This window comes from Manduca sexta, chromosome 15, assembly GCF_014839805.1.
Source record: "Manduca sexta isolate Smith_Timp_Sample1 chromosome 15, JHU_Msex_v1.0, whole genome shotgun sequence".
Classification (NCBI taxonomy): domain Eukaryota; kingdom Metazoa; phylum Arthropoda; class Insecta; order Lepidoptera; family Sphingidae; genus Manduca; species Manduca sexta.
In genome coordinates this window covers 1,350,816-1,377,810 of record NC_051129.1, presented here as the reverse complement: position 1 = coordinate 1,377,810, position 26,995 = coordinate 1,350,816, and the positions used below count along the sequence as shown (strand labels likewise).

The 26,995-nt window shown below is 36.8% G+C and overlaps 3 protein-coding genes across 3 annotated transcripts; all 3 read left to right on the top strand.

The window, feature by feature from the left end:
* Positions 1-20,545: 20,545 nt before the first annotated feature.
* Positions 20,546-20,998, top strand: LOC115449544. Its single transcript, XM_030177396.2, has one exon. The coding sequence runs from the start codon at positions 20,546-20,548 to the stop codon at positions 20,996-20,998; it is 453 nt and encodes a 150-aa protein (XP_030033256.2).
* A 1,252-nt stretch (positions 20,999-22,250) lies between these two features.
* On the top strand, positions 22,251-22,799 carry LOC115449545. Its single transcript, XM_030177397.2, has one exon. The coding sequence runs from the start codon at positions 22,251-22,253 to the stop codon at positions 22,797-22,799; it is 549 nt and encodes a 182-aa protein (XP_030033257.2).
* A 1,137-nt stretch (positions 22,800-23,936) lies between these two features.
* On the top strand, positions 23,937-25,602 carry LOC115449551. The gene has a single exon (XM_030177406.2). The coding sequence runs from the start codon at positions 24,191-24,193 to the stop codon at positions 24,737-24,739; it is 549 nt and encodes a 182-aa protein (XP_030033266.2). The 5' UTR covers positions 23,937-24,190; the 3' UTR covers positions 24,740-25,602.
* Positions 25,603-26,995: the final 1,393 nt, after the last annotated feature.

The window sequence follows — 26,995 nt, the reverse complement described above, 5'->3', positions numbered from 1 at the left end:
TGAGTAAAAATAAAAAACAAAAAACCGCGAATGTGGCCTATGGGTGAGCGAATTTCTGACTGGAAGTATGGTGTTATTACGACGCTACGACGTATTCGAATAAATATTTATTAATATCTATTTTGTTTGAAAAACACACTTTTTTATTTTACATGTACGATTCAAGTACCTTATTATAATTTGTTATTTTCAAGAGGATAAAAATGTGATTTCCTTTAATAACGCAATCTGAAAATGACCCTGCATATGTATGTTCTTAACCAGGGGTGGCCAACTTGGTAAGACCCAAGATCTACTTTTCACTGATGATACTCTGTGCGATCTACCAAGCTACATGTACATCTTGAAATCTTAAATGAAACAACATAGTTCAGCACACAATTTATTATTATTTTGATTAAAAAATAATACAAATCGATGCATGCAGCAGTTAGTGATTAGGTATGTTGCGCAGTCTGTTCTACGTATTTATATTTTTGCCTTGCCACGATCGACTGGACTTGTTGTGGCGATCGACCAGTCGATCGCGATCGACCGGTTGGCCACCCCTGTTCTAAACCAATCATAGAATACATCCAGAAAAACAGACATAATTTTAACGACAACCGAAAACATTTTTCTAGTTGTGCACAATATTTGTACTACACTGTATTTTAATAAAGTCTCAGCACTGTTGGGCAAAAATATGCCATAATAAAATACCAACAGGTTGTAAGCATTTTTTTCTTTAACGCAATATATTTTAATAAGTTGGTACGTCGGGCACACCGCGGCATAATTTATTATACGCCACGTGCAACGAGTCAAAGGTTGGCAGACATGATCTATCATGCCGGCACACATGCTTATTAAATCTTGAGACTACTCGCTAGTTAAACAAAAACTTATAATAATATGGAAATTTAGTTATACCCTATGTTCAAGTTAGTGTTAGCACTGTATAAGTATTTATCGGCGTAAAGGTAGACACCGCTATAGAGGAACAGATGGTTGCGTTCCTCTATGGAAGGGAAAGATTCCCAGTCAGGCAGATGTTATTGATTCGAAGGTAGAATATATGCAACGTGTCGCTCAAATTGTGCAAGCGTAATCCAGGATCGTCTGTCGTCATCTTGCGTGATTGCTATGCGATAAATCACTGTAGTTGTGTCTCTCGAAGTTCCGCTCAAGTTGACGAGATGGCGGTATGGATACTAATTGTACCGCTACAAGTACATATCTGCAATATTAATTTTTTCATTCTGATTTAAGCATTGCGTTGTTTGTTAGGATATTTTGAAATGAGAATAAACTCAACACCTTTTACACATTTTTTCACTTTTAAAAACATGCCTTTACTAATAAAAGGTATGCCTTCGTTCACCAAAATGCGTGTTAAGTGTTCATGTCATATACCTTTGGGATTTTTATGAAGATTTTCAAAGTATCCATACATTTGTTTTTATCTTGAATGATCTAGAAATACCCTGAAGGCGGGAACAAAATATCGACCGTATTAACAGTTCACCCCACACACTACCGGGCTGTAATAGTCGTTTTTACATTGCGTTTATAAATTAAACCACATACAGCGTGCCAAAAATCATCCATGAAAACGAATATTTTCATGAAAAATCCCGGTTTTAGTTTTCTAAATTTTGTGGTTTAGTGCGAATATGGTGTGTACGTGAGTATATTTCTGACTGAAAGTGTGTTGCTGCGACGAGTTCTCTTAGAGTAATGGCATTAGGTTGAGAAAAACTACAATTATTTTTTATTGATATTTATTTTATTGAAAATTGCAATTTTTATATTATATCTGCGGCTTGATTAAATTATTGTGTTATTTTCAAGAAGATAAGTATGTGGTTTCATTCAGTAACGATATGTGAAAAGGAACCTGTACAAAATCAAGACATTTTACGATCATTAAGATTAAACCAAAAATCCATTCGCAAAAAAATAAATTTCTCTAGAGAGTCTGGCGCGGATTTTCGTCAATTTATATCTTCAACATATCGCCATTTAACACCGCTATAAAATACTCGAAGTCGATTCGGCTTTACGATTATAACCAGGTGGCTATTTGATCAGGATAAATTACATATAAAATATCTCAAACATTTGGGAATTGGCATCACGATAAACACTGACGATGTGTTCAAATACTCTTCGAGAGCGTGAACTCTGCTACGGGTCTAATTTTCAATAGCCTATAATGAACATACCAATTAATTAATACAACTTCCTCTAGATATTGCAATATGTAGTGACAGAATAATACCGCCGTGCTAACCGCAATAACGGTATGTCAGGGAAACCTTCTTTCGAGATAATCGAAGTCTTGTAAATATAGTTTTATAGTTTTGTACGTAAAACTGAGATAGAGAAACTATTTAAGGTTTTTTTCTAACAAGTTCTAAACAAGATACCGTTATTTTGTTAAGTTCATTAGATGGGTATTTCTTTAAGGTATTTGATGACTTAAAAATTAAAATTTGTTTTTTTTTTGAGATACCGCTTTTAAGCTTAGCACGGCAGAATATTGTATGGTGGTAGGTCACTCATATGTGAGAGTCCACCTCCAATTGATCCTTTAATTATATTTTCATTTTATACATTCTATTTATTCAAATTTATTTAAAAAAATATAAGCATCGCATTTCTCCAACAGTTAACGCATAAAATAAATGGCTATTTTATACCAAAATTGAGACCAAATGCTAAACAAAATCATTATTTTGTTTAGCATTTGGTCTCAATTTTACACTCCACAAAACATAATTTCCAAAATTATTAACGCGTGAGTGTATAAAAATTACGCATTAAAACATTAAAATTGTTACAATAAAAGGGAAAATCAGCCTTTTGGATCTTTTTATTCAAACTATGCACAGATGGTCGAGAATAATGGGTCTAAACTCTAACCAACTGCCGAACATAATCGTTAAAACGCCATAAAAGGTTATTAGGGTTTTATTAATAAAATATTTTTGACGAGCAATAAACCTCATCAGTGTGTTGCCACCCTCAAATTATGTAACGTAAAACAACAAACAGTTAACTGAAACAAACTTTAACTGGTGGTAGGTCTCCCATATGTGAGAGTCCGTCTGGGTAGGTACCACCGCAATATCTATTTCTGCCGCCAGCAGCAGTGTGTAGTCACTGTTGTGTTCCGGTTTGGAGAACATTGTAGCTAGTGTAACTTCTGTACATAATAAGACGTAACATCTCATGTCATAGGATTGCGAGCGCAGTGGAATACCAAACAATACTTTGTAATTCAAGATGTTGGATGGTGTTTCCACTGTTTATGGGCGGTCGTATTACGCTTAGCATCAGACGACCGGTAAGATCGTCTCGTTATTCAAAGCAGTAAACAAAAAAAACATTTAGAGTCGTATGATTAAATCAATCTCAACTTTGAGTAGGATCTCAAGTTAATATTTATTGTATTGAACTAATAAACAAAGCTTAAGTTGTCATTTGAGAGGTTGTTCTGAGTTGAGTCGGCATTGTTTAGAAAATAAAGCTGTCAAAACCCTTCATATGCTGTGACTTAAGAGTTGTTGATATCTGTTTATTAACTAGCGATCTTAAGATGCTGAATTTTATTTATCAGCGTGTCAGCTGTTATCGCGCTTAAGAGCGAAACTGATTTGCTTGATTAAACAGGTACTATATTTTGTATTATTTTCAGTAAGATTAAACAAAAATTGATTATAGTGGAATAGCTACGGTCAGCTCTCAGTAGATAAATACGTTTCATGTGTTAATTTTTGTTGTTGTTGATACATAATGTATTTATCTTGAGGCTAGTACGTATGCAAAGTAAAAAAACGGAACACTTATTTCCAAAAAGATTATTAAAAACACTTTTTGCTGAAAATTCTGAAGATACTTCGAAAGACTTTAACAATTTGAGTGGATTGTACAGCCAGCTACATAAGTAACTGAACGAATTAAAAACTCCAAGACTGTTTTACATAGAAAAAAAGTCTGTTAATACACAAACAATACAGAGACAGAAGGTTAAAAGTGATATTGAAATAAAATTATTTTTTGGATTTTATTGTGACTTTTATACTGGACTATTACTGTCACCTACGTGCAATGAAATCTGCAGTCTTCAAAACGTCGGGAGGAATTTATAATAAAAAAAGAAACGATAAATTCCGAAAAATAATATTATTTCAATGTCTAACATTCGCATAAACGTAAGAAATCATTGTATTTAAAGATGACTTGAAATTTTGAATTTGTTGACTTATTTTTGTGTCTGACTGTACCAAGAAGCTAAATTGCCCTTTTGAACAAAATACAATTTTCAAAGCCAGTAACCTAAACGGTTCTTGTAGTTACTATATGCATATGATAGTGTGCAGGTGAGCTTAAAGCTATCAACTTGAAACAAGTAAAAGTTGTTCATCTAAATAAGCTCTGCAGCTTTGTACTCAAAATGTTGAAGATAAGTGTACTTTTTTCGGGGTTATTTTGATTAGCATTTTAATAAAGTATGTTAAAACTAAAATAAGACTCGTCTCTTGTACCCATAAAAAGAAATACTAGCCAGTACTTTGAAAGAGGTTTGTCTAAGAGACGATTTTAGCCTTCAGAGATTTTACAGTCTCAAACAATCTTAGGACCGTCTTCGGAAAAGTATCAAGGTAGAAAAACTTATCGGGACAAAAAAATACCGGGTCCTGGTATCGTTTTTTTTTCTGGGTTCTTAGGACTGTAGCTTGTTAACTTGATAATTAAAAGGCATTAAAATTTGCTTTCCAGATCATCTATAGTCAGAATGTAACACTGTGAGCTCATTCTGCGTAGATCGGACCGACCCAACCAAATATTGTATAATTGTAAAATGTATGTAGATATTGAAACTGACTTTTCGGACGAGCAACACCTCAGTCCCCCGTGACCAATAAGGCTGCAAATTCTACGAAATGTCGGTAAACTATCATATAAAAACTCCGAAAAATCCGTAAAATAGTTTTATTTCAATGTCATAACATTGACCTAACCATAAGATATCATTATAGTCAAAGCCCTACTTTTAAACTAGTCCGTTAATATAATGATTATTTTTTATATTCGAGCCACTATCACGTTAATTCTACTTCACAAAGCGTTTAAGCTCTATCGAAGGTCGTTCGGAAACCCTAACAAACAAAAACAAACCTTATTAACACGCAAACACACCAAAATGGCGTCTCATTTGGCACTCAACACGTGACAAATTAAAATTCGATAAACTGGGTCAATACAAGTAAAGCGCCCTACACGATAATGAAGTTTACATGACACGTGCCGATATTCCGAACTCTATGGGTAAGGAAATAGAGGCTGTAATAACAGTTGTTGATTTTACGGTAGCTGCATTCAAAATGCAATGCATATTCATAATGTTTGCGGTGTGTGGTGTAAAGCATAGGATTTAGACTGTTAATGTTATAGTAGATCCTTCGATGGTTTGATTGTATTGACGTGCTGAGGTTTCAGGTTCGATTCCCAGGTCGAGTAGACAATATTGATTCTTCTGCTCAGTATCAACCCGAAGTCTGGAATTTGTGTCCAATGGATCCTGCACCAGTGTAACCTGTACTACTACTTGGTCCAAGCCTCTTCTGCCCATAGTATTTAGGCCTACATAACGCTGTTCTAGTAGGGGATGTCCATCAATCACATCTGCCTTGTAATAAGAATTATTTGCTGGTGATAGTTCTCTCATATGTGAGAATCCACCTTGGTAGGTACCACTGCAATGTCTATTTCTGCCACCAAGCAGCAGTGTGTTGTCACTTTTGTGTTCCGGTTTGAAGAATATTGTAGCTAGTATAACTACTGGACATAATAAGACTTACTCATGTCTCAAGATAGCGAGCGCAGTGGAATACCAAACAATACATTGTAATTCAATGTGTTGGATGGTGTTTCTACTGTATATGGGCGGTCGCATCGCTGACAATCAGGGCCCTTATTCTGTATGATAGTGTAAACGCGTAACGCGGCCGTGTCATGTTATCTTCGAGAAATGTGCGTGGAATGGTATTCCGTAAGCCAAATTTCTATAGTCCTGAACATGATGCGTTATGTTACGTGCTTGTTACACACTGTCAAAATAACGTGCGGGATAGTGAATAAGGCCCCAGGCGTACGGCAAGATGGTCTCAACATTCAAAGTATTAAAAAAAATCATAACCGCGTCCGCCGATAACTTGCAGATATGAATCCGCGAGAGATAACTAAGAGGGCTAATTACCGCGCCGCAAACTACCCGTTTAAGTTAACAGTTAAAATTAACTGTTCTGACCCGCGTGCACCCTATGTGTTATGCATCTCGAGATTTCTTGAGGAGTATTTTTGATTATAATTTTTTATGGCTTATGCTGATAAATAAGTGAAGATTACATACGTTTTATTTTATTCGTGCATGAAAAAGTGACGCCATTGCACCTGATGGTAAGTGGAGTGGGGTCAAATAGAATGTCGACCGCCGAGAGATACTTACCCCTCGGCAGTCGACACAATTATGTCGGCCTGTTGGAACCGGATATACACAGGCTGATCCCGGAACGCGACACTTACGTGGGTTACTATGGCGGGTTTTAAAACAAGTACGGTGGTCGCTATCCGGGCGGATATAAAATATATCCTACCACCAGCAAGACGGTAATAATGGAGTAGGAATTAGAAAAGCGAGGGAATGTATTAAATCTCCGCATCCATCTCACCATACAAAACGCATTAGTACTCTGTCATTGTATGGCTTTCTAATTAAGACTTCGCAATAAAAAAATGAATTGATTCTAATTGAAAGACATTAAAAGAAAAGAAATACACAACACTTTTATGCCTGAAGTGGTACGCAGAGCTGTAACCAGGTATATTCCGTCCCATGATGTGATGGCGAGACTAAAGACTTAATACAAAATTCCAATATCACCATTCCAGACCTGGAATTTGAACCGAGACAACAGAGCAGTGTCGTACCGAGCACGCACTACGCCTACGACTACGCCATCAAAGTAGTCTACATTTTTGTTTAAATAATATCAGCCCTGTATTATACCGACAGTGCTGGGCACGGGCCTCCACTACTACTGAGAGGGATTAGGCCTTAGTCCACCACGCTGGCCTAATGCGGATTGGTAGACTTCACACACCCTAAAAATTCCTATAAAAAACTTCTCAAGTATGCATGTTTTCTCACGATGTTTTCCTTCACCGAAAGCGAGTGATAATTCACAAAGAATGCACACATAAATTTAGAAAAGTCAGAGTGTGCCCTTGGGATTTGAACACTCGTCTCGACAGGCCGTTCCACACCCAACTAGACTATGGCTGCTTTATATTATAGTTGAACTAGAAATCGCGCATAGTTAAGTAGTTTCCCTCAAATGTTTTGTAGAGCCGTCGATGGCAGCTCGTCCCATTTGTCTCTGATATCTTGGGACTATCTGTCACTCAGACAAATCGCTTTTGATGCGCGCGTACTTTTGGCTGCCTGATGGCCTACTTAAACATTTATCTTGGTATTACGATAGGGGTTATTGTGAGTTGTAAATAGGAAATAACGATAGTTATTAGTGTAGTCTTAGTTACAAAATAATGTTAGAAAATCAATTATTTAAAACCTTTAAATTTGTGTGCTGTGTTTACTAGGAAGGAAAAGTGTGAAAATAAGTTTATTAAAAGGATTTAATGCAATAAAGTACAGACCAAGTGCATTATTTTGATGCTATATAGCTTAGAGATCAAGTGTATGAAGATATTATAGGCTACTTTTTATCCCGGACATATTAATTCGGGTTTTTATTACCCAAATAAAGTGACAAAGAGACTTTTAAATTAAGGCGAAGACGGAAATAGGCCCATTTACATTTATCTATTTACATTTACTTTTATCTATGACAACATATCTGACCACCCCCTGGTCCATATAGCGTGAAATATGTTGGAAACTCAATACCATTCCAACCGGACATTGGTTACGTAAGGCTTCCGGTCTCGCCATAGACAACGGAACCCTAAAAGCTCGTTGTTTGCTCAAGTGAAGTAAGCTTGTTTAACATGCACAAAGGCACGCGATAGCTTTGAACTAAAGCTGTGACACCGGAACGTTAGCTTTTCTAAACCTTGGCATAAAACTGGCGCCGAAATAGCTAAATGTAAATTGCTTAGACTGTGGATGGAAACTGGATGTATGGGAAATATATTATAAAACTAGGTGATCCGACAGACGTTGTCCCGTCTTAACTATGAATTTGCAGCGCGCTTTCTGTCAATCGCTGACGGTTATGTAAAGTTAATAGTGTCGTTAAGTATTCTTAAATTTTCAAATTTTCCGCGCAATTGAATTTTTTCTTTCATAAGAACCTTTTCTTTCAAAAGAAAAAATAGTGAAGTCGGCCCAACCATTCACGCGTGATGCGATGACCAAGGGAAATAGAGATTCATTTTTATATATATAAAATATTTATTTTAATGTAAGAGCGACACAAAATTAATATCAATGATTAAAAGTCTAATTGACTTAAGCAAAATTTTTTTTGCGGCGCTATTCATACATATATAAAATCAGCACGTTTTTTCCGTGTCTTTTGAACCTAGTTACAAATTAAAAGAAATGTCGCTTAAGTCAATTCGCATTTGAACCTACGATATGGTCCAGCGTTTCGTCTATAACTTGTAAACAGTTAGTTAATACTTTGTATTTGAATATAAAAATTTGTTTTTTTAAATATGGGCCGAGCAAACCATGCCTGGGTCACCTCATGTAAACATCCAAAATACTAAAGAAACAGATGCATCACCTTCGGCTTTCTTGACTCCGAAAATATTACCACATGTACCAGCTATAGCAAGTGTTACTTCGTGATATGAGAGTGGCATGACTCCGAGCGAGCTGGCCATTTCATGACGAATTACCCCATTGAACCTGATATTGCAGTAGGGTCCAGACTGTTAACTGACGAGAGATGATTATCAGACAGTCGACAAAATTATGCCGGCCTATTGGAACCGGTTAAACAGGCCGATTCCGAAACGTGACACACTTATGGGCCATTATAATAATAATATAATATAATATTATAAATACATATAATACGGTTATAATATGTATTTATAATATTCTTTATAATACGTGGAAATTGCTGTGGTTGTTACATTAGTTCATTTAATTTATATTTAGTTACGCTGTTAAGTTACATTTTATTGTAACAATTTTATTTTCCCAAATAAATAAATAAATTATGGAAGGCGTTAACACCTTGTGTACAATGGTTTGTATCCAGGCGGATATAAAATATATCCTACCACAAGCAAACTATATTACTACCTCAATATCCTGCAACACTAAACCCGGCAAGCAATTAGTTACCTTCTACATTTATTCTCCACTGTATTCTTTGTAATTGTGAAATACGTCAGTTAGAGTTAACAGCCCGTCTGTGCAAGATTAACACCGTTTCGTGGGTAACGTTACCTTTGGAACGAGATTAAACTGCGCTCGCGTGCGGTTAATACTCAAGTCGTGTTTTATAGTATAAAAAGTAGCTTTTTGCGGAAGACACCGCGTGTAAGTTTACGAATAAGTATGCAAATCAACGTAAATTTTGGAACTTTATTCAGTCGACAAAATATAATGTGCCTAAAATTTGATCAAGAAGTACTACTTGCATAACTGCCTATCCTTTCAGGGATATATACACAAACATCTCACATTTATCTCCGAAGGGATATGCAGAGGCGTAAGGTCACAGACTTCTCGCCAAGTTTGTTCCGTCCCATGATGTGGTAGGGGACGAGCCTATCGCCATATCGGGCACAAATTCCAGACTCCGGGCTGATGACTCCGCTTCGCCTCCCACAAAGGCCGCTTCTGGAATGTAACGCTTTGCTGAGACGGATGTCCACATGTTCATAATCCAAGACACACTTCTGACTTTTTGAATTTATGTGTGCATTATCCATAATTTACTTAACGGTAAAGGTCAGGAAACCTACATACCTGCGAATGCTTAAAAAATTATTTCGAAGATATGTGAAGTCTGCCAACCCATACTAAGCCAGCGTAGTAGCCAAAATCCTCTCAGTAGTAGAGAGGCCCGTGCTCAGCAAACGCAATATATAATACAGAGCTACTTTTATTTTATTATTGATATTATATGATTAGGTACTGTATTTATTTATTACACTACCTACATGTATTTTTGGTCTCAAAACCGAATCTCGTACTTCGCACTGCGCAACCAACACCTTCTGCCCTTATGTCGCTGTTATAATATTGGATAGCCCCCATATAATATGGGGGCTATCCAATTATTGACGCATGTGGAAAAGGATTTGGCTTCTTTTATGATGAAACTCTTATGCCGCCATCATATGGGGTGTCTACAATTATTGACGCGTGTGAAAATTATGTTTCTTTTACGAATAAGCGCTGGCCTGATGCAGGCCTCTTCCCAATCCCATGAAAAAAAAATCCTCAAAAAAAGGCCTCTTCCAAAATCCCATGCAAATTGTTCCTTAGCCTGCTAATCAAACCTCACTCCTCGCAATTGTTACTAGATCAAAGCAAACAATACATCAAACAGTCAATCTTCAATATAAAGTGAAACTATTATCGTGACGTCAGATTACATCTGCGGAAAGACGTCGAAGTTACCGATGTCCGGATAAGTCCAATAAATCACCGGTATTGCCGGCTAGCTTTCGAGATAACATCTATTGAGGATCTATTGCCGTGTTTGCGATACAATAGCTCATTGTTTACAGACGTAATCGAATTTAACACATTAACACCTATAAAATAATGATAGGCTTCTTAATACTTATTTGTTTATTGTGATTAATGCACATTAAAATTATATTATTGTACAGACATGTTACATGGCTGAACACCGGAACTAGAGAGAGAGTTGTGTAGGGATGGGATACATGACATAATTTTTAATCGATTACATAATCTCTTACAACACCTTCGCAAACTATGACGTGATATAATATAAAAAAAAATCTGATTGACAGATCGGCGCACAGCTAATGCCACAGGGACTAGAAGCATAAATTGAAATAATGGTTACTTAAATGGCGTAAGTAGGAATTAAGGTTTTTTGGAAATTTGTTGATTAAGGGGTTAAAATAGGAAATGAAATATTATTTGAAACTTAAAAATTATTAGAAAATTCTTTCACTAATAGAGAGCTACATTACTGGATGCTGTAGCTCACTTTTTATCCTGGGAACGGTTAACACGGTCGAAGCCGGAATCAAAACCTAAAAATAAATAAATAAATAAAATAAGCATTTATTGCTGTTACTGCTAATTACAATAGGTATCTTTTAACTTATTACTTGTTAACCGACTTCAAAAAAAGGAGGAGGTTATCAATTCGACGTGAATGTTTTTTTTATATATATTTTTTTGACAATACTATTACTTAATATCGGCAGTCGGTTTCTTTTTAGCAACAGCTTGTCCTACAACAAAGGCCTCCTGGATTAAGGATTTCCATGAGACTCGATCTTTGGCTAAACGGGTCCATTCAGGGCCTGCTACTTGCCTTATGAGATCAAAACCTAGCTAATTATAAATTATAATTAATTACTTTTTTGGCACTTTATTACGTCAAATAATAAGAGCCTAATAGTATTTTCTTATTCAACAGTATCATTCAAAGTTACTGTTATTTTAGCTAAAATTGCTAAAATTATTTGGCAATTATATACATTTACAGTTCATGAAAAATCTAAAGTAAAGTCTTTACGAATAATGTAATACATACGCGCCGACGGCATGCGTTATACCCGCCATAGCTGCCCTCATACGTGTGACGCATTTCGGGATCATTCTATATATATTTGGTTTCAAAGCCGGCATAATTGCGTCGATGAGCGAGGGGTCAACATCTCTTGTCTTTCGACACATCCGAACACTACTCCACTTATCACCATCACCAGTGAGGTTTTTGCAGTATCCGTATAAATAAAGCTGAAAACTCTAGCATAACCACCTATGCGTAATTGGATTTAGTTATGCAAAAAATAATTAAAAATTAGAGCGGCTATAGCCTAGTTGGTTGTGGAACGGACTGCCGAGACGATTGACCGCAGATTCAAATCCCAAGGGCAAACAACTCTGACTTCTAAAAAAAAATATGAGAGTATTCTTTGTGAATTATCGCTTGCTTTAACGGTGAAGGAAAACATCGTGAGGAAACCTGCATACCTGAGAAATTCTCTACAGGAATTTTCGAGGGTATGTGAAGTCTACCAATCCGCACTGGGCCAGCTGAGGAGGCCCGTGCCCAACAGTGGGACAGTATATATATAATACGGGGCTTATATTATTATAAATATTATTATGCTAAAATTTAACAACCCACAAAGTATACAAAAATAAATTAATAACTAATAACATAAAATAAAAATCAATAACAGGCAATTAAACTGAACTGAATTATACCTTACTGTTGACGAAAAAACACGCCAAGATCTATCTATATCTGACACAAATATGTATGAATCAATCCACATATTTTTTATTCATAGAAAAGTCCAGCTCTAACAGAAAACAATCCACAATTATTTAAAAGTAGTTTGAACAGCTGTAACAGAAAACAATCCTCGAATGTTGTTTTAAAGTAGTCGAACACTAGCATAACTTAGTCTAATTTATCAATAGTCTATGCTCTATCCTGTGCCAGTAATTACAGTCGGATATGACAGCGATCGGCGCCGGTACCCGGAGCAGTATCGCAAATTGACTCATATCCGGATGTAACCGGATCGTAATATCACATCCACATGGATATTCAGTTGTCTATTTGATTCTGTTTTATTACTTTATGCGCTTAATTTTTTTTATACACTCGTCCGTTATCATTAGAGTAAGCAGAGACGCAACTAGTTCACCCACTTTACGCTGTATGTGTTCCATGTTATAAGGAGAACCTATCATCATATCACGAATTTAGGCGGATTCTAAGAAAAGAAATTTTATATCACTTTGCGCGACCCGGGAATGTAACCCGAGACCTCAGATCGGAAGTTATAACGCACACACGATACAACTACTCCATCGAGGCAGTTATTAAAGATCAAATATTTTTTATTTGCAAAAATATTTGTTTGAGTATGTCCTGAGTCTCATTAAGAATAAATTGACAAAATGCCTATTTGAAATAGAGTTTTCGCATATCTAAATGAATGCTATTCGTTTTTCATTTAAAACTCGGAGATGCCGTCAAGTTATTGAGAAATACCACTTCAATATGTGCCTAAAAGTTTAAATTACTTTTCCAGTGTCATAGTGGTGTAATGTCACGTAACAAATTTATAAACACTTCCTGCCTCCCATGGTCATACACGAATTTGAATAAATAAGATGCTTGAAAGCTTGCACAAGCTTAGGATCCTGTTCTACATTTAATTAAATCGGAACCCAAAAGATCGGCTGCTAAACTTCAAGACACTGTGAGCTTATTCTACAAAGATCGGACCGTCAACAGCTAAAAATTTAAAATAATGTAGAATTGTAAAATGTAGGTAGCATTGTCACTTTGACTTTTCGGATGACCTACTCCTCAGTCCACCGCGTGACCGCAAAGGCTGGAAAGTTTTCGAAATATCGGGAGAAAATTATAATACAAAGAACCGCGATAGAATCCGTAAAATAATTTTATTTCAATAAATACTAAAAATCTAATTACTTCAGCCATTTTCTACGTTAATGAGTTGTTAAAAAATTAGAACATATACCATACCTTAAAGATCCTGATTTTTAAATTACAGGAAATTGGACCAAGATTTACATGTCTCTACCTAACGCCAAGCTCTCTACATAACATTTTTAACAATTCTGTCTATCCTTTATCATGGTAAGCCCCTGAGGTTCATCGTTTACTATGCAAACGAAACAGATCTAAACAATGTACTTAGATCGTATACGATACCTCCCGACTCGAGCTATATAACTCTTAGGGGAGGTCTTTGTGCATAACACTTCAAACTATTTGAATAAATAGTGAACAGTTGAATAGATATGGAGGCGATACCACGCCACCGAAGCTCTTTGCTATAATTATATGTGCTGTCCCACTGCTGGGCAGGAGCCTCCTCTACTACGGTGAGATATTAGGTCCACCGCGCTCGCCTTCTTGAGACATGAGATGTTACATGTTATTATTTCCAGTAGTTACACTGGCTATAATCTCCTTCAAACCGGAACACAAAAGTGACTACACACTGCTGCTTGGCGGCAGTAATAGGCATTGCGGTGGTAACTATCCAAGCGGACTCTTACATGTAAGAGACCTACGAATAATTCTTTTAAATTTTACAAGTAAACTCTTAATTCAAGTAGTATAATAGTAAATTAGGCTCAAACATTGCTAAGCCAACTAATATTTGAGTTTATTGTAACCCAGGAGGCAACTAACAAAAAATCAGATTCTCTCGGCGTTAAATAAACAGCCCAAGCAATTAAGGTAATGGCGAAGACTAATCATGATTGATTTAATTGATTCATAAAAGTCAAATAGCGTTCAGATGCAAGCACTAAATCGGCCATAACTGATAATTGCTTTTAATAGTTTGATAATTATAATTGCTTCGGTACAGTACCGGGGAGCGGACCTTCTATTTGTAACTTATATTTAACTGCTGATGAAATTTATATCCTATATTAAGATGGCAACGTCGCTTGTGCATTACATACCTCAAGTCGTTACGTGTTGATGGCTGCTATCATTTTCAGAGCAAAGTTGAACAGGTGTGGCTTGGTGTGACCTTTACTATACCAGTTGAACCTTTGAAAGATATTGAAAATAGCTACAATTGTAAGAGGTCTCGACTACCTCGGTAGTGTAGTTATAATATCGTTCGAGTGGGAATTACCGCGGTGAGGTCTTGGGTTCGAATCCCGGATGAGGCCATAAATATTTGTAAGTGGGTTTTTCCATCCTAAATTACTCAGTCGCAGCTCGGAGTCAGGGAAAGGTGTGATAACCAACGTGACTCGGAAAGCACAGAAATACTTTACACCATTTTCAATAATCGTTTCCAAGTGCTCTTTTAGATCTGTCTCAAAAATGTACCAATCAGAAAAAAAAATGTTGATATGCTTACAAATGCCTCATTTTGATTGGTTCTTAGAATCGGATGAAGTTTGAGATTGGGATAGTTTATTCAAAATGACACTTAGCGATCTTTATTTACAACATTGAGTTTTATACATATTTGAAATCGGTACAGTTTCCTCCGTTTTTTTAACCTGTACTCAATTTTTCAAAAAATGTCGCTTACTCAATTACCTTGCTAACACTCTTAAACCTTCAAAACAAAGAATCAAATTTAAAAAATAATATATATTTTTTAAATTTGATTCTTTCTCTTAAAATTCAATGACGTCTCTAAATCTGGCAGTAACTTAAGATACTGACAGTTGCATTAAAAAGTTGAGCAATTATTGTGTTTCGTAGTACTGGAGTGTTTCCTTGAGTGTCTTTTAGTTTCAAAGTAGTGTATCAACAAGTGCGTCTGCGCGCTGCGTAGCTCCTTAGCAAATCCTTTTTAGTAAAAGGCCCGCAATAACAAATGGGTCGTTAGATTGAGTGATCGCCATCGTCCGTGTGGAATCAAAATGCTAGCGGACTCGTACGTTAAAATAAGAATTGGAAGAAAAGAGAAAAGAAAGAAATAAAAGTAATTTATTTAGCACCAACACGTGTGCATAGGTACAAACATTTGCGAAATAATTGTGCCGGCAAAATTAACATATAGCGCCATCTGTTCTTCATTACTGGGACTACAACATGAAATAGATAATTAGAATGCCTACCCGCTCCTGTCAAAGTGACATTGACAATTAAGAAATAACGCCCATGTAACACCAGATGGCATCAGGCAATGTTAATTTGCGGTAGCAGAATTTGCGCGCAGCATAATATGTACCCGTTCTAAATAACAACCATCGAAGGAGCCGCGGACGGTCAGGTGCATTTGCCTGACTGGAGATCTCCTTTCATAGAGAATCGCAACCATCTGTTCCTCCATAGAGGCGGACTACCTTTACATCGCTAATATAGTTATATTTGTTTCGATTTTTTATTTGTATTACTAAATAGTAATACTAAATAATGAAACAAAATAGTTGATACAACGTTTAGTCATGTTTCGAAGGAAATTGGTGTCGCATTTCCCACAAAATGTATCGACAAAGGTTTTGCAACTTCTGACGTTAAAAGTACTCGAACCTAACGGTTCCATTGAATCTTTCGATCCACATAAGCAATCGTTTGTCGGAGGATAATCATCTCTCGTCAGTTGACATTCTGGACCCCAATCCAATTATCATCAGGTACCGTTGGCTCACTTTACTGTGCCCCTATCAAAAAACCCTGAAGATAAGGGCGACTTTCCCATACTCACACCCACCACTACTACTCCTGTAAGCCAGAATCAGCAGTGGCACGCATTTTATGACACCGAGCAGTGGCTTCGGCGAGCCTAAGGGAAAACTAATTAGTCTTTATCCCCCAACGACTAATCAAATAGAAACATAGGGAGGAGTCGGAAATATTAATTGTCCACGTCCCTACATAGCAAAGCGGGAGACAAAATAATGAACTAAGTGGGCGTTTTAACCTCAAGGATAGGGATCATATCCCTATCCTTTATAACTATAAGGCACTACGGATAAAAATTAAATGAAAGGGGAGTAAAGAAAACAAGGATCTTATGCTCGTGAACGCAATGCATACCTGAGTTTTCTTAGCATTGAAATCAACCAGGTTCCTGGAGCCCTATATAAAAATAAAGTCGAAAGACCGGTTAAGCTCATTGACAAGATCCTCATGCCTCACAGTGTTCACTCATGAATTAGGGGACGAATAGCAATGGCGCCCATGAACAGTACTGCAATCTGCATAATAATGAATGTTTCCAAACAACAACATAATGTCATTGATATGCAGCAACAAAATATCAAAAGCACTGATTCCTTCCTTTATGCTAGTTTTATAATACTACTAGCTTTTGCTCGCGGCTCCGCCCGCGTTATAAAGTTTTTCAGGCTAAAGTTTTCCGTTATAAAAATAGTAGTTTCCCGGGAGCCTATGTTCTTCCCAGGGTCTCAAACTGTCTCCATACCAAATTTCATCTTAATACGTTAGGTAGTTTTTGAGTTTAACACGTTAAGGCAGACAGATGCAGCGGGGGACTTTGTTATATTATTTAGAACTTTTTAAGTGAAACAATCCCGTCATACATCATTGTTGCATAACTTTAACCGTTTACGCAGCACAGGCAACGGAAGCTCTCAAAACTCATAATTTTCCCCGTTTTTGCAACATGTTTCATTACTGCTCCGCTCCTATTGGTTATAGCATGATGATATATAGCCTATAGCACTCCAGGAACAAAGGGCTATCCAACACAAAAAGATTTTTTCAGTTCAAACCGGTAGTTCCTGAGATTAGCCATTACTGCTCCGCTCCTATTGGTCATAGCGTGATGATATATAGCTTATAGCGGTCCACAAATAAAGGGCTATCCAACACAAAACGAATTTTTCTGTTGAAACCGGTAGTTCCTGAGATTAGCCATTACTGCTCCGCTCCTATTGGTCATAGCGTGATGATATATAACTTTGAGCACTCCACAAAGGACTATTCAACACAAAAATATTTTTTCAGTTCGAATCGGTAGTTCCTGAGATTAGCCATTACTGCTCCGCTCCTATTGGTCATAGCGTGATGATATATAGCTTATAGCGGTCCACAAATAAAGGGCTATCCAACACAAAACGAATTTTTCTGTTGAAACCGGTAGTTCCTGAGATTAGCCATTACTGCTCCGCTCCTATTGGTCATAGCGTGATGATATATAACTTTGAGCACTCCACAAAGGACTATTCAACACAAAAATATTTTTTCAGTTCGAATCGGTAGTTCCTGAGATTAGCCATTACTGCTCCGTTCCTATTGAATATAGCGTGATGATATATAGCCTATAGCTCTCCACGAACAAAGAGCTATCCAACGCAAAAAGAATTTTTCAGTTTGAACCGGTAATTCCTGAGATTAACCATTACTGCCCCGCTCCTATTGGGTATAGCGTGATGATATATAGCCTATAGCACTCCACGAATAAAGGGCTATCCAACGCAAAAATAATTTTTCAGTTTGGACCGGTAGTTCCTGAGATTAGCCATTACTGCCCCGCTCCTATTGGGTATAGCGTGATGATATATAGCCTATAGCACTCCACGAACAAAGGGCTATCCAACGCAAAAAGAATTTTTCAGTTTGGACCGGTAGTTCCTGAGATTAGCGCGTTCAAACAAACAAACAAACAAACAAACAAACAAACTCTTCAGCTTTATATAATAGTATAGATAATTGTTATTTTCCTTCATTGTTAGTGTTCATGACTCAACTATTTTATGTCAAGTTTAACTACTATTTTATTGTGTTTTGAAGTGCAATGTAAAACGTACATAACCCATACTTATTAACAATAATGACTACGAGAAGTCTGAATCAACAGTATTAATCATAAGTTGAGGTTGTGTAATTTTATTAGCTTTGAGAGAATTAAATTTATTTCTTGTTACATCGTCTTTATATAATACAGGGCTGATATTATTATTATTTATTGTTGCTCTGCCTATCCCTTCGGGGATAAAGGCGTGATATTGTTTATGTGCTTATTGCGTTTTTCGTTTGTTTACTGAGTCAAGAGGAGGAAAATTGATGTCTTATCTTTCCTCTTCAGAAATAGGTACCGTCCTACTATCTTGGATTTAAAGTTACCTATAGACCATGTTTACTTTAGCGGCGATTAAACGAGTTACACTCAGTAACCATTTATTATTAAGATATTTATTAAAAAAAGGTGACTTCAATGATATTTAAAACAAATCTGTCATACTCTTAGAAATAAAACGAAAAATATATTCCGTACGCACACATTAACATGTAAGGGATATGGGCGTAGCAAGGAGCGGTCGAGGGACTTCGGCGTCCACCCTAGAAAACACCTTGCCTTTACAGGCGTCAAAAGTGACGGGAAAGAAAAATTTGCAATTTCATTTACATGGACGACATAATTATTCCAGTTATTTCGGTTATAACTGAATTCTCAAGTACCAAACATCAGAGAAAAAATCACTTAGAATTGATAACATTCCCTATTTTTGAAGTTGGTTATAACAATGTTGAAACATCTATATATTATTATTTGAGAGAAAACGTGCACGTCGCTCGCACAAACGAGTGTGACATTTGGCATGATATAGAAAAAGAGTATATGTTACAAAAATATTAAATCATCGTTCGAATTTCGACTTCTGTACGACCACTAATATTATAAACTATTTATGTTATCTTTTTTTATTGCTTTGAATGACGATACGAGCTTATCGTTCGCGTGAAGGAAAATGATACGACCACCGATAAACAATAGAAACACCATCCAACACCTTGAATTACAAAGTATTGTTTGGCATTCCCCTGCGCTCGCCATCCTGAAACATGAGTTAGTCTTATTATGTCCAGTAGTTACACTGCCTACAATGTCCTTCAAACCGGTGGTCCCTACCCAGGCGGACTCTCACATGAGAGACCTACCACCAGTATATTATCTACGTGAAATCACAGTCAAAATAACATGCAGCATAGAGAATAGGGCCCCTGGACTGTACGTAGCAGAAACCTACCAGTTTTGATGATATACAAAGCATTTCCAGTTTGATAAACAAAGCGGGAATTCCGTATAAATATTAACCTTCTCACCTTATATAAGATGGGTGAATCTGAGACATTTTTTAGAGCTATTGTCATATATTGCTTTTATTGTTATGTATTGTTTAAAGCTATTGTTTTATATTGTTAAGTTTTTGTACGTTCTTAACTTTGGAATTGTTGATACAAATTTGATTGAAACTTTTCTACGGCTCTAGGTAAGTAATATATCTATAATAACTATAACAGAAAATATATTTTTTATTGTTTATTTATAAGTTTCCGTTACGTCTAAGATACAGGAGGTAGATTCCAGAGTCCATGAAGTGGAGTTTTTATACATTGTAGGTCAAGTTTAGAAAAAAATAATTTTATGCATTTAAAATAATTGCTTTTTCCTTTACCACTTTTTAAAAAGGGATTGACTATAAAGAATAAAAAACATCTGTACAATAATTATTCTTCGAACCTAAGTGTAAACGCAAATTAATATACATTATGAGCTGTTACCTAAAGAACAAGATAAAATTGTATTCTGTTTAATTAAAACAAATTCGCAGAATTAACACCAAAACGATAACTGATAACCTCTGTGATGCGTATATAAATAAGTTGGGAGGATCAGTCCTCCGCAGAAGTAAACACGGACGAGTAACAAAATGTTCTTTGTGATTCTCTGTTTGTTTTTGCTGGGTACAACTGCAGCCTATACGTGGCAACAAACTGCGTATCCCGAACAACAATATCAGTACAATGCACCTTCTTTAAATCTAAACTTCGACCAATATTGGAATGACTTCAATAAGGGTATGGATGAATTTCATCGCGGCATGGACGAGCTACAACGCGGCATACAAAACATGCAGAGAAACATGCCGAAGAGTGGAGCATCCATTGAGATAACAAATAACCATTACATACTGCAGGTTTATCTTAATGGCTACGAGGACAAAGACATTGAGGTAAAGTCGAAACCAGGCTGGGTGATGATAAAAGCCATCCACAGAGACCAAAATGGAAAGGACAGGAATTATTTGGAGATGCTTTCCTTGCCTGATAACGTCGATCCAGCTGGAGAATGGACTTATTCGCAAGGAGTTCTGAAGATAGACTTCAAGATCAAAAATAGTTTCGAAAACTCCAATGTTGTTTGGCATTCAGTGATAAGTGTAGACAATAATAATATATACGGGCACAATGTGGGGCAAGCCGAAGTGCAACATGAGAATAATGATCAGATGTACACAAACGTGAAACACTAAATAATTTTTTTTTTCATTATGAAATATCTCTCACATATTTTATAATACATAAATATTTAAATAAATATTTTTTTTCATTATAAAATATGTGAGAGATATTTTATAATGAAAAAAAATATTTATTTAGTTACATAATATTATGGTTCGTGTGCCACTAATGTAAGTTATGTTAAGGAACCTGTTGTAAAAATACAACTGGTTCTCGACCTGTAAAAAGGAAATATAATTCTAATAGAATGAAACTGCCTGTTTTTGTTATGAAATGAATAAATCCCATGTCATTAATTTTTTATATTTAAAAAAAAATGTACGTCTGTGTCCTGAGGACTCCAAAACGGCTGGAGTGATTTAATGAATTTTTAAGTAATCTTCAGATTGGCTCAGCCGGTTACCATTTGCTTTTTTCGACATGTCTTAAGGTTGTCAGCCTGACAAAGGTCGGCTTATTTCGGTCTTTCGAGCGAGCACTTTAGACCCTCGCAACCATTTGAATTAAGTGACCATGCTGAGGGCAACCCACTAACAGGTTACCAACGTCGGTTCAGAACGATCACTGGGGGAGAACGGAGATATCAACGATTATGGGTTGACGTGAACTATATATCCTTTACCGTTAGTCGGCATACAGCCTGGGACATTAGAAGGGTCGAGAGAACCGGGAACGCGACAGGAACAGAACTACGGTCTTGTGTAGTTTAGGAGTTTCAAGAACTCGGTGTTACAGCGAATAGCCAGAGTCCTTTCTTTTATTTAGATGCTATTATTTTAAAAAAAATAATACTTATTTTTTTATTAGGTCAGGGGGCCTATTCTGCCTTTAGGGGCGAAATCGTTTTTTTTGCAATAACGCGCGTTCTATTCGTAAGGCTTAGGGTAAGAGATTAAAGAATAAAAAAATTAACTATTTATCGGCCATCAAAACTGTGTTTCGATTAGAACGACCGTGTTAATAATTTTATTTATTTAAAATAATAAAATTTAACTCTACGTCTTTTAAAAAGGCATTGACTATAAAAGATATCAAAAACTGTACAAGAATTATCCTTCAAACCTAAGTTTAAATGCAAATTAATAATATACATTGTAACCTAAAGAACAAGATAAAATTTTATGGTATTTCTTTTACATAAAGCAAAATTATTCGCAGTATTAAGACTGAAGCGATAACTGATAACCTCTGTGATTCACGTACATATATAAATAAGTTGGGAAGATGAATCATTCGCATAAGTAAACAAGGATTTGTAGCAAAATGTTCTTTGCGGTTCTATGTTTGGTTTTGCTGGGTACAGTTGCAGCCCATACGTGGGAACAGGACTCGTATCCCGACGAACAAAATCAGTACAATGCACCTTCTTTGAACCGGAACTTCGACAAATTTTGGAATGAATTCAATAGGAGCATGGATAAATTTGATCGCGGCATTGCCAAGCTTCAACGTGAAATAGAGAAACTATGGAGAAAAATGCCGCACACTGGAAAAAATATTGAAGTGACCGACAACCGTTACGCACTGAAGATGTATTTTAATGTGAATTTTAGGGACATTGAGGTAAAGTCGAAACCAGGCACGCTGATGATAAATGCTATCTACAAAGACAAAGATGGAAGGGATAAGAATTATTCGGACGAGCTATCCTTGCCTGACAACGTTGATCCAGCTGGGAAATGGACTTATTCGCAAGGAGTTCTGAAGATAGACTTCAAGAAAAAAAATGGTCCCGAAAACCCAGTTGTCATATCTGATTCAGTAGTTGACGTAGACAATGACTTAAACGAGTACGATGTGGAGTACGAGTAAGCCGAAGCCCAACATGAGGATAATGATCAGATGTACATAATGGTGAAGCACTAAACAAAAGATTATGGTTCGTGTGATAATGCAAGTTAGGTTAAGGAACCTGTTGTAAAAATACAACTGGTTCTCGACCTGTAAAAAGGAAATATAATACTAATAGAATTAAACTGTTTTTGTTATGATATTAATACATCGCATGCCATTATTTTATTATATTTAAATAAATGAATGTACGAATATGTCCTGAGGACTCCAAGCTGGAATGATTTAATACATTTTTAAGTACCTAATCTACAGATTTCCACCCCGAGGCAAATTCTTGTGCGCTTGGTCTCCACACCAAATGCACGCCCATACATGGGAATACATTTGCCGCGACCCTAGGCACACGGTTCAGTGTGTATACCTCATGGTTGCTAAATACACATGGAGGCCTATAAGAGTTCACGAGCATTTCTCCTCCCTCTCCCTTCCAACTATCCTAGGATGGCTCCTTCTTCTTCCTCTACTCTTCCTTCATCTTATCCCCTCCCTTCTTCCTCCCAGGCCCTGAGACCGGATAGCCGTGGGTCGCCAGCGCACCGTCCGTTGGCACCCTCGTTGATAACGGTAGGTCCTACCAAATCCTCACAGGGACTGCCGTGGTGGCTAAGCCGGGGGATCGCTTGTACACCGTTCGCAGGGTACCACCGGTGATAAGACACAACAGAGCTCTAAAAAAAAATACAGATTTATTTATTAAAACCTGGGGCCGTTGACTAAATGCCTTTCTATAGTCATAAAGGCTTAAAAACAATTTATGAGAATGAAATGTCCTAGCGATAAGTTTGCCGCTACTACATTTTATGCCATAAGAACGTTTTTTGTTTGCTATTAACCCTAACGCTTGTAGAAAGTTGTATGCGGCCCCAGATAAGTAATTTGACGCGCATGGAGCTGCGTACATCAGTTATCAAACAATAACTGTTACAGAAATATATTATGATTATTGTTTATTTATATTATGTGCTTGGCATAAATTTACTAAAACAAGGTCCGGGAGTCCGTAAAGTGGAGATTTTATAACTTATTGGTCAAGTTTAGGCAGAATAATTTTATTGACTTAGAATAATTGAATTTGACTCTACCCGTTTTTTTCAAAAGGCATTGAGTATAAAGGATATCAAAAACTGTACAAGAATTATCCTTCAAACCTAAGTTTAAATGCAAATTAATAATATACATTGTAACTTAAAGAACAAGATAAAATTTTATGGTATTTCCTTTACATAAAACAAAATTATTCGCAGAATTAACACTGAAGCGATAACTGATAACCTCTGTGATTCACGTACATATATAAATAAGTTGAGAAGATGAATCATTGGCATAAGTAAACAAGGATTTGTAGCAAAATGTTCTTTGTGGTTCTATGTTCGGTTTTGCTGGGTACAGTTGCAGCCCATACGTGGGAACAGGACTCGTATCCCGATGAACAAATTCAGTACAATTCACCTTCTTTAAACCGAAACTACGACAAAATCTTGAATAAATTCAATAAGGACGTGAGTAAATATAATCGCCACATTGCCAAGCTCCAACGTAAATTAGAGAAAAAGCGGAGAGAATTTCCGAGAACTGGATCATCTATTGTAATGACAGACACCGATTACAAAGTGGATATGTATTTTGGTGTAGAACTAAAGGACATTGAGGTAAAATCGAAACCAGGCACGCTGATGATAAAAGCTATCTACAAAGACAAAGATGGAAGGGATAAGAATTATTCGGACGAGCTATCCTTGCCTTACAACGTGGATCCAGCTGGGGAATGGACTTATTCGCAAGGAGTTCTGAAGATACACTTCAAGACCAAAAGTGGTCCCGAAAACGCAATTATCATTTCTGATTCAAAAGTTGACGTAGACATCGACTCAAACGAGTACGATGAGGAGTACGAGTAAGCCGAAGCCCAACTCATGTCCTCATGGACGAGAGGCGGCTTTAGCTCATGTGCCGCCCGTGTGCAAGAAGTTACTCGACACCCCCTAGGAGACAATGTAAATCTTTAATAAATTTGATAATATTAAATCGAAAGTTATCGTGTAAAGTAAAGAAGCCGCTCGCCTACCCTAGTACGGAAGCAGGTTGTTTAAGAGCGCCAGTGTCGCGAGCGACGCATGTCTCTTTGAACATGTCGCGAGCGGCGCTCGGCCCCCTAACACACTGCGCCCGTGTGCAGCGCATACCCTGCACAATAAGTAAAGCCTCCTCTGATGACGACAATCATCAGATGTACATAAAAGTGAAGCACTAAATAAAAGATTATGGTTCGTGCCCTAATGCAAGTTATGGAACCTGTTGTAAAATACAACTGGTTGTCTACCTTTAAAACACGGAAATATTAAACTGAATAACTCTTAACTAAATGAAACTGTTTTTGATATGAATTTAACATATATCATTATTTTATTATATTTAAATAAATGTGTGTACGTATGTTCTGTTTTCCAAAACGGCTGGAGTGATTTAATAAATTTATTGAAGTGGATTAGCTCAGCGGGTGATCGCCTTAAGTCTGGTAGCAATGGGTTCCAATTATTTTTCAAGTGAAACTCCTTTAGAATCGCTGTGATTTGAAACTATGAATCGGAAATGCGTCACTATATTTGAAAATGGAACAGCGTTCAACCAGCCTGCATGCTACATTTTGCATCCTTTTATTAATTTGTTAGTATGTGTTTAAGCCTGTTTATTACAAAATTCTAGTATAAAGCAACCCTGTTATTTGTGTATTTTTAATCTCACTAATAAATTATTTTTGCAAGTATTTTTTAGTATTTTGAAAATACAAATAGTCTTACAATCATCCTCATATTCGTGATACCCTATATCCACCTCAATCTCTCGTATATATTCTTTTGTTATTGGCAAATTTTTGTCATTATAGACATAGTGCTACCCGCGCGTAGCAGGGACGGGACGCTTGTAACAAATATATTTCTCAAATGCCCAAAAACATTCTGTCGATATCTCAATTGCAATAACTGCGACTGGGTTTTTCCATCTTAAAAATATTTAATCGCAACTCAGGGTTAGGAAATTGGCGGTGTGGAATTCCTCGTGCTTGCCGCTGTAATATATTTTATTAGTTATTTAGCAAGTAGATTTAATCGTAGTTTTCTTTCAAAATGTTCTTTTTATAATTGTCTTGTCACGGTTACTTATCATTTTTTTTTAATAAATGGTATATGAATTTCATGTCTTGCTAAAGATATTTTTGCTGCAATCACCAGCCAGCAGCCCCGTGCAGCTAGTCGTTGGTGCTGCGCCTGATCTCTGTCCAATCATGTTGGTTTGTCGTCTTATTAGACTATGAGAGTAAGGAAACAGAGAGTGTACCGGTGTATTGCACACACACTTGTGTACTATAACACCTTCTGCGTACTTGGCTGATCTCCGTTGATATCGGCCGCCGTAACCGAAATTTGGATCGACGAGATTCATTCATTCACGCATCACACAAACTTGTCTAGATAACATAGATGCTATAATTGCACTATAAATATTGAAGGAACTTCGTTAGTTATCGTCACAATGCAGCGACAATTAGACCTCAATTATTCATCGTATCATAACCCGTCAGTGAGATTAACCGGTGCATCGTTGATTAACAACGCACATTAGTTTTAACATGTATGATGTATGACGCGTGTATTATCTATATTGTACAACATTTAATCCCGCATCTCGGTCTTCGTTATGGCATTCGCTTAATATCTATTTGATGAGGTCAAGGGGCCCAATACATTCTGGAAACGAATACGTCTTTTGCAATAGCGGGCGATCTAATCGACGGATAAGGTTATATTTTTATATCCACATACATCCAGGGGCGGGGCTGAAAAGTTTTGGAGTGGCGACCACGAGCCGGAAGACACAGTTTAGGCAGGCCCTCCACAAGATGGACCGACGACCTGGTGAGGGTCACCGGAGTCCTATGGATGGGGGCGACCCAAAACCGGTCGCTGTGGCGCTCAATGGGGGAGGCCTATGTTCAGCAGTGAACGATTCCCGGCTGAAATGATGACAGCCAGAAAGACCCATTAGTATTATCCCTGTAACCATCATAAGAAAGTTTCTAGTTAGTAGATACTGTACTTGCTCTATATGTACACCGGTTTTTTTATGTGTATTGGACTCTGCAGTCAACACTGGAG

What these genes read in the sequence shown, in the direction of transcription:
- LOC115449544 (XM_030177396.2), top strand. Translation starts at nt 20,546, where the DNA reads ATGGATGAATTTCATCGCGGCATGGACGAGCTACAACGCGGCATACAA.
- LOC115449545 (XM_030177397.2), top strand. Translation starts at nt 22,251, where the DNA reads ATGTTCTTTGCGGTTCTATGTTTGGTTTTGCTGGGTACAGTTGCAGCC.
- LOC115449551 (XM_030177406.2), top strand. Translation starts at nt 24,191, where the DNA reads ATGTTCTTTGTGGTTCTATGTTCGGTTTTGCTGGGTACAGTTGCAGCC.